Below are 9112 nucleotides of genomic sequence, written 5' to 3' on the forward strand. Positions count from 1 at the left end.
AGGTTATGGACTTTAAGAGGCAGAAGGAGGAGACAGTATGTCAGGCATGTGGACACCAAGGAACAGAGAGGACAGATGGAATGTTATGAGTACAGGGCAGCAAGTAGGCTAGTTTGGCTGGATTATAATGTGTACATAAAGTGAATAATGTTTAAAGTCTGATAAAGTAGGCTGGAGCCATAATGTAAAAGACTTTAAATGCCAAGCGAAGGAGTTTATATATTTGATTCTAGAGGCAAGTGGAAACATCTAGAGTTTCATTGTCGGACTTGTGTTTTAGGAATATCACTTTGGCAGTTATCTGGAATAGGAATTGGAAAGGGGAGAGAATGTAGGCAGAGAAACCAATTAGGAAGTCATTAAAGTAATCAGGTTGTGAGGTGATTGTGAGTAGAGAAAAGGGAATGTATGTTAAAAAATACTCTGGAAGAGTAATTGGCAAAAGACTTTGTAAGAGATTAGATATGGGGCATGGGAGCAGAGGAGGTTAAGAATCAAGGATGATGGAAGGTTATGAATCTTGGTGACTTGTAAGGTTAATAGTATTCTCTATAGAAATAAGGAAGTTTGGAAGTGGTTGTGTTTGGAGTGAAAGTTCATAAGTTCTGTTTTAGAAATGTTAGGTTTTGAGATACCTATAGAACATCCATTTTTAAATAATTGGTGATGCAATTCTAGAATTTAGGAAAAGATTTAGGGCTAGACCTAGATCCAAGGGCTTGAACCTTAGGTCTAGGATTTGGATCTAAGAGCCATCCGCAGAGAGCTAATTTAATCCATAGGAACTAATCACCAAGTAAGGAGTATAGAGCGAAGACAAGAAAGCCAAGGGCAGAACCTCTGTAGATACCCACAATTAGAGGACTGAATTGGATACTGATAAATAAAGGTGGGAAATTCAAAGATTTTTCAGACTATTAGAGCCCCAAGTTCAGTCTGTGTCTACCTTGTTAAACTCTACTCCAGCACTGAGGACCTTAATCATTATTGCTCCCTTACACTTTTGGCAAATCCCACCATTCCTTTCATTCTTCCTCCTCCAGTGAGAAGAAACACTCTTTTTGCACAGGCATTCCCAGATCAGTTGTTCTACCATTTATTTCCTTTTGTCTTGGTTTATATAAAATCTACTAACCTCTGAGACTTTTAATTGTCTTTCTTTATGTATAGTTCCATCAAAACTCCCCATGAATGCCCCTGGCTTCAGTGAAGACAGTAGTGATACATCTGATCCAGATAAGTTCTGCAGCCTCTGCCATGCCACTTTCAACAACCCCTCCATGGCCAAGCAGCACTATGTTGGCAAGAAGCACAAAAAACAGGAAACCAAAGTCAAACTGATGGCTCATTATGGCAAGAGCAAGGACTCCCCTGTAACGGCTTCAGAAGGTGAGAAAATCTTATCTCAGGATTTAGGCCAGGCCTTAGGGTAGTATTGTAAAGCCTTTTGGATTTTATTTTATTTTATTTTTTTAATTTTGATTCCCCACTAGTACAATTTGGAGTCAGCGAACTTAAATTTGAATTTCAGTTTTCTTACTCCCCTTCGTGGGTTATATTGGGTGAGTTACTTTAACTTACCTCAGTTTCCTCATCTGCAAAATAAGCAGTCTTAGACCAGTTGATTTCTAAGGTTCTTTCTAGTTGTAAATCCTAGGATCCTCTTTGGATTTTTTCTGGGAGCCAGTTTTCTTTAAGAAGGATGTTGACAAACCAGAACATATCCAGAAGAGAATCCTGTAGCCCCAGAGCTTAAAGAGACATCAGAGAATGTTTACTCCATGCCTGAGTAGAGATCCCCTATATAATCTCAACAGTGGTCAGAAATTCCAATAATTATGCTTCTGTTTCTTTTTTTCTTCTTTTTTATTTTTATTTGAACATTTTTATTTAATTAGTTTATTTAAAATATTTTTCCATGGTTACATTATTCATGTTCTTTTCCTCCCCTCCTCCCACACCCCTCCCTTAGCAATTCCACTGGGTTTTACATGTGTCATTAATCAAGACCTATTTCCATATTATTGATGTTTGCACTAGAGTGATTGCTTAGTCTACATCCCCAGTCATATCCCCATCGACCCATGTGATTAAGCAGCTGTTTTTCTTCTGTATTTCTGCTCCCACAGTTCTTCCTCTGGATGTGGATAGTGTTCTTTCTCATAAATTCCTCAGAATTGTCCTAGAAATGCTAGAATACTAGCATTGCTGCTAGTAGAGAAGTCCATTACGTTTGATTGTGCCACAGTGTATCCATCTCTGTGTATAAGGTTCTTCTGGTTCTGCTCTTTTCACTCTGCATCAATTCCTGGAGGTCGTTCCAATTCACATGCAATTCCTCCAGTTTATTATTTCTTTTTATGCTTGTTTCAATAAAACATAATGTTTGCTCTCTAAAACCTAACTAGAGGATCAGCTTTAGCAACCTATTTTTTGGCACCCATATTTGCCAACTCCACTTTTCCCAAGGTAGTGTTTGCACCTCCTCTCTGCCTTCTTTACTCTTGTTGTTCCTCCTTGAAAAATGCCATTCTCAAATAATTTCCTAGGCAGACTACTTAAACCATGTAGTCTAATAGCAGAAGTCATCTAGATAAAGGAATTGAACCTGCTAACAGGTTGTCTTTTGTGGCCTGCCAGTCATATTTCAGGTTGGAGGCAAAAATGTGTTTACATAGTAGAGACACTAAGAGTTGTCTCTTCTGACTCACAACATTCTGTATCATAGCTCTTCTGTGACCCTCAGAATCCCAGGCATTCTAGGGTAAGTTCAACCCCTGTCGGGTGGTTTGAGTGAGGTCTGCTATTTAATGTCCAAGCCTCATATTTTTCTCATTGCTTATGCTCAAGATGCTTCAGGACTAATATTCCTCCTCAGCTTTCTCAAAAACAATCCCTCCTCCCAATTCATGAGACTGTTTTAGAGATCTATTTCCGCCATCTTCCTTTGCTGTGGTCCTGAAGTAGCAGTCTAGAGATTTCAGAGACTGAATCTAATACTGTCCTTTCTGTTATTTTCTCTGACCAAGATCAGATCCTTTCATCTCCACCCTCCCTGCTGGTAGTAGTGAAAACCGCAGGCAGATGAAAGACCCATTAGACTACTGAAGACTTTGGCTTCATTTTCTTTCTACCTGCATACATTCCCACCTAGTAAACCTTCATTCCCTACTGTAAAGATTAAAATTTAGGGGAGATGGGGAGACTGAGGCAGGTAGAAATTAGTTTCTCTCTGCAAGGAGTATTATATTTTTTAGAGGTTTATTAAAGGTTAAAGATTAAGAATATACAAGTAAGAAACATGTGTCTAGGCCAGAGGCCTAGACAAAATAACCTCACATCATGGAAGAGACCCTCTGCTCCAAAACGGAAGTCCAAAAGACCCTCAAAAGCCTTTTCCTCAGTTTTAATCCCTTCTCGATCTCGGCCCAGGTGAGATTACAAGGCATTCTGGGGAAGTGGAGCAAAGGCTCATGGGGATTGTAGTCCTGTATTCGAGTCTATTTTTTACACTACCCTTCCTTGCCTAGAGAAAAATTACTGTTGTTCTGAGACACATAAGAAATGTCAGTCTATAGGATTTAGAATTTTCATAGAGAAGTTAAATGAGGCTCATAAAGAAGGACAAGATTTGAATCTGAGTCTTCTGACTCCTGTTCCAGTGCTCTTCCCACTACATTGCTGCTGACTGAGCTGATACTAAAGCAAGGTTCCAGGCCCAAGTTCTAATCACAAACCAAGAGGCCTTCCCAAGCAGCGGGCTGATGTGTACAGAGAGCCAGGTTGGGTAGGGAAGAAATGAAACAGTTTTAGACTTCATACTTCATTTTTGGTCCTCCCCCTTCAGGACACATCTTCTTGAACACAGAATTGCTAGCATAAGCAAATTAGCCTTTTTTTCCCACTAGGAATGATAGTTTTTAAAGATTTAACATTTTCACTTCTTTATTAATAAATTTTTATTTAATACAGCAGACAGAAATTCACAACCTATCCAAGAAGAAAATGTTACAATGATATATAACAGCAGCCTACTTGGCCATTTTCAATTTGCTGGCCAAATATTTATTTGCAACTTTTTGATCCTTACATATAGTGATGAAACAAATTCTCTTATATGATAGGACTTTCCTTCCTGTCAGCCAGCTTCTAGTAGTGGGATAGCTGGGTTAAAGGTATGAAAATATTTTCATCTTTTCTTATACAGTTCTATATTGTTCTCTGAAACAGTTGGACCAATTTACATCTTCATCAGTGAGTTAGTTCTTTCAGAATACCCCACCAACATGGAATTTTTTATTTTCTATGTCAATTTGGATGTAAAATTATATCACCAAGTTGTTTTACTTTGCTTTTCTGTTATTAGTGATTTCAAACATTTTCACATGTTGATTGTTAATTTCTGTTTCTCCTAGGAAAAACTGTTTGTTCATATCTTTTAGTTATTAGGGAATGGCTCCTGATGTTTTAGATTTGTGTTAATTCTCTATAAATTTTAGTTGAATGGCTTTTATCAAATCAGGATTTTAGGCTTAGAGTTGGAAGGGTCCAGACCTAAAGACCATCTAATTCAATACCTTTCATTTTGCAAATAAAAAAACTGAGATGGAGAGGTTAAGTCCCAAGGTCACACAGATAAGATTTCACTGCAATTCTGGTTAATAAGTATTCCTTTTCCCAAACTTGCAGAACATATAATTTTCCATTCTCTTCTAATTTGTTTAGTATGACTTTTTTTTAGATTTAGATTTTAGATTTTAGATTTTTAGGTTTAGATTGTTTATTCACTTGGAATTTATAGTAAATGTGATAGTATATGTTAGATTTTTGTCTAAACCCATTTTTTTTAAACCCTTTCCTTCTGCCTTGGAATCAAGGCAGAAGAGTGGTGAGGGCTAGGCCATGGGGCTCACGTGACTTGCCAAGGGTCACACAGCTAGGAAGTGTCTGAGGCCAGATTTGAACCTAGGACCTCCTGTCTCTAGACCTGGCTCTCAATCCACTGAGCTACCCAGCTGCCCCTCTAAACCCATTTTTGCCTGAATTGCTATCCAATTTTTTCTAGCAATTTTGGTTGAATAATGAGTACTCTTTCTTTAGTCTTTTGTGTTCTTATTTTACACCAGATCACTGAACAATCATGAACTTATGGATAGAAGAGAAAGCCCTGCCTTTTTCCTAAAGGAAGTATGCCTTTTTTCAGAATTCCAGCAAAACTTTAGCTAACCCTTCAGGGCCCTAAAATCTTGCCTTGCAAAAAAGAAAGGAGAAATGGCCAGGGACCACCTGTCCCATTTTTACTTTACAATTAGCATCGATATTAAGTGATGGACATTGCTCATAAAGCCTCTGGCCATTTATTCTATTTGTTCACTCTCAGTACTTCTTCAACTTCATCTTGATTTTTTCCAAATTTTGTGGTCTTCAGTAAAGTCATCCAAGACCAAGGATCTGTATCAATTGCTTTCAGAAAATCTTCAGCCCTTTTCCTTTTCTTTGCTACCAAATACCATTAGAATTGCTTTGTACTTAAGGACTTCAGTAGCTCTGTAATTGCAATGGTATGAGTATTTCCTATGATATTATAGATCTCAACTCATCCATGTCTTTGCATCCTTTTTAAAAGTTATTTCCATTAATTTCTGTAAAATATCCAGCATAGTGTAGAGGTTTCCTCTGGTTCTTTGAATACTATTCCGCTACCAATTTAGGATCCATGTTGTCCATCTCTTTTATATCTCCCTCTTAACACATAAACACCTGCCTTCTTTCCCAGTCATGTGTCCTTGGCAGTGTCTTTTATAGTCTTTCTCATATGTAAGTCATCATTGGTGATAGAAGGTAGTCTGCTTAACTTACCATTTAGCTTGCGCTTTGGGTTACTCAGAGTTTGATTCTTTTGACTTCATCATACAAGTCCCCCACATAAATAATAGTAAACATTACTGCATACATTTATACAGCACTCTTTAGTATACAAAGGCTTTTTTTTTTTTTAATTCATCCAACAGGCCTGTGAGAGAGGCGGGGAAGGACCCATTTAAAAAATGAGAAAATGGAATCTGACAAGAAAAGGACAAACCCAAACCAATGAATGCTAGAAGCAGGATTTTAATTTTAGTCTTAAGACTCCTAATTCTCTGTTCTTGACACTATATGACACTGCCTTTCCCCTGAAGCTTGTTTGCTTTGGCTTTTGATATCTGGAGTTTGTGGATGAAGAAAAGGTGGGCTTCATGCTGTCCTCACACTAGTGCCACAGTATGTCCTCAGGATCCAGGAGCTTTCCCTTTCAGGCCCATCCCACCACTCCCCAATCCCTGGCCAGTCAGTCTCCTACCTCACCCTTCTAAATAAATGAAAATAGGGACTATGTGGATTTGGAATTTTCTCTTTCTTTAACATTCAGAATAAAATCATAGACATAAGGCTAGATGGACTTTAAAAACTCTCTAGCCCAACCCACTGAGACCTGAAGCAGTCTAAGATCTTACACACACGTAGTGAATGAGCCAGGCATATATAGCAGCCACACTCTGGTAAAACTGTCTCTGCAGATGGTCTAAGCCAGGTTAGGGGTAACTTACAGGTCTCAATCCTACCAGTGAATTAGGGGAGTGTCTTCCCCAAGCCCATCAAGACTTCCCTTCACTGGGAAGGGGTGGATGACAACAGTTTGTTCCAACAGGCATGGAGGCAGCTAAAGCAGGCACTGTGGTACTCTTAAAGCCGAGTGAAATATCAAAGATACCATGTTAACTGCTATACCCTGGACCATGACTTTTGTCTTGCCATAAGAGAAGAGAGAGTGATCCTGATGACTTTGTGCAACCCTACCTCACTTAAATCTAATTCACATGCAAGTCAAGACATTACTTTCATGATGTCATCATCAGTTCTCTTTGAAAATGAAGGATAAACAACCAGTGAGCCAAGTTTTGGAACCAGCCCCTTCTCCACTACAACATCTTCAGTCCTTCAGAGACTATCTAGATTTTGTATGAATTGAATCCCTAGGGACAGTTAGGATTACATCTGTTTTAATGGTTAGGAAGGTTAGGTGTCTTTCCCAAGGTCTCATAGGCCTATATTTGGTCTCTGAAAAGGTTTCCACCTATCTGTGTCATGCCTGAAGGTTGGGCATGCCAGTAATCTGTCAGGAATGGCCTTGATTGTAGCAGCATTTACGAGCTGCTTCTCTTGGGAGGGATCCCAGAGAGAAGCTTTGCCTCTAGAGCATTAGATAATATTTAGTAGATTAGATACAGCACTTATATATCCAGGCTTTTGAAAACTAGCCCCATTTTTTTTTTCACTGTCTCTTGCGGCACATACACCAATAATGTACAAAATAGAGCCAACTTCTTTGAGAAGGGGTGGAATATTCCCTCCTCCCCTTTATTTATAATCTTCTAGGAATGCCAATGGTCCCAAGTTTTGCTGTTAATGATGCTCAATCCTTCTAGAAAATGACCTATTTATACTGGTCTTAGACTAAAAGAATTTGGTATCTGAGGATAACAGTTTACCTCTTGGTACATATAGATTGTACTTTATCTCAAAGGCAGTATAAAACTCTGGGCAAAATGTTTTAGTGGAAGGCATTAATTTTCTACATATCTAGACATAAAATGGGGTCTCATGATTCCTAATTCAATGTTCTTTCAATAAATGTCTTAAAAATACCTGCCACTGTTACATAACTCTTTGAGATGGCAATATTGTATGAGACAATGTGAAGTAATAAAGAGGACCAGGTGCTACACAGTTCACAAAACCATGCAATGTTTAGAATACAGATTGTCAGAGTAGGAAGACACAGAACATGGAATATCAGAACCTTCATTAGACCAGATCTTACAGAGCCAGAAGGGTCCTCAGCACATAGAACATGGAATCTCAGCACTAGAAAGAACTTTGTAAAAACTGGAAAGGACCTTTTAAAATCTATTAATTAATGCAACCCCCCTTGTTTGCTGAAGCCAAAAAAGGGATTGGTTTATGGTTACACAGGAAGTCGGTGGTAAATCCTGGACTAAATTCCCTAGGTGTTTGGCTTCTTAATAAAGACCACTCTAAATCTGGAGCTAGCCTGGCTACAAGATAAATTGGGTTGTCAGAATAATGATCTATATTAATTACTGTTATTACAAGCCCAAGGAGACTAGAACCTTCCAGAGATTAATTTGATCAAAGAGTACCACCATCTAGGACACTTAGGATGGTACATATTATGAGAGCCTAAAGCTGACTTTTTTTTTTTAAACCCTTACCTTCTGTCTTAGAATCAATATTAAGAATTGATTCTAAGTTAAAAAAAAACAGTAAGGGCAAGGCAATGGGGTTTAAGTGACTTGCCCAGGATCACACAGCTAGGAAGCATATGAGGTCTAATTTGAATCCAGGACCTCTGGTCTCCAGGCCTGGCTCACTATCCACTGAGCTGCTGCTAAACCCAACTCTTAAAGAAAAAAAGGCTTTCCTTTGAGTAGAAAGAGCACTAAATTCACTGTCAGAAACTTTGGTTTGGATCCTGCTTAAGATCCTAAGCCATGTAACATTGGGCAGATGATTTAAACTCTGATACTTAGTTGTCCCATCTGTCACATGGAGAGATTGGAATAGTCCAAAATACCCCTGACATCCCATGATTTCTGTGAAACTATGACAAAGTTAGTTAGTATCTGGCTTGGTCCTGCTCTCCTTATCAGTCAGAGCTATAAAATGTTTGGGGCTAAGAGCTTGGTGGGAATTGGGGCTTAAAAATGTAAAGGGACTGTGGGTATCATTTATTGTGCTCATTACTCAAAAGTCTTTAACTGATCTTTACCATTTTTGAACTACCATACTTATTTCTGCCACGGGCCCAAAGTTTGGAATCACAATATAGTTTAATATTGCTGTCTATTTCAGCTGGGTGGGGCTACCCCTGCAACACATGCAAAATCATACTGAATTCCATAGAGCAGTACCAGGCGCACATCAGTGGCTTCAAGCACAGGAATCAGTAAGTGAGCTTTATTTTTCATTATGGGTGTGGGTTAGTAAGACAAATGGGAGGGACAACAAAACAGCTCATTCTACCAGTACTTGGTTCCACCACTTTTCTTTC

At 38.7% G+C, this 9112-nt stretch overlaps 1 protein-coding gene across 6 annotated transcripts in view; it reads left to right on the forward strand.

Moving 5' to 3' along the window:
* Positions 1-9112, forward strand: part of ZNF346 (zinc finger protein 346) — a 73294-nt gene that overhangs the window by 14002 nt on the left and 50180 nt on the right. For 3 of the 6 annotated variants that reach the window (XM_056811661.1, XM_007474122.3, XM_007474123.3), the window contains exons 5-6: positions 1171-1389; positions 8914-9007. In XM_056811661.1, coding sequence (XP_056667639.1) covers positions 1171-1389; positions 8914-9007 — 313 coding nt within the window. The other 3 variants (XM_007474127.3, XM_007474126.3, XM_007474128.3) reach the window with 2 other exon arrangements.

This window comes from Monodelphis domestica, chromosome 1, assembly GCF_027887165.1.
Source record: "Monodelphis domestica isolate mMonDom1 chromosome 1, mMonDom1.pri, whole genome shotgun sequence".
Classification (NCBI taxonomy): domain Eukaryota; kingdom Metazoa; phylum Chordata; class Mammalia; order Didelphimorphia; family Didelphidae; genus Monodelphis; species Monodelphis domestica.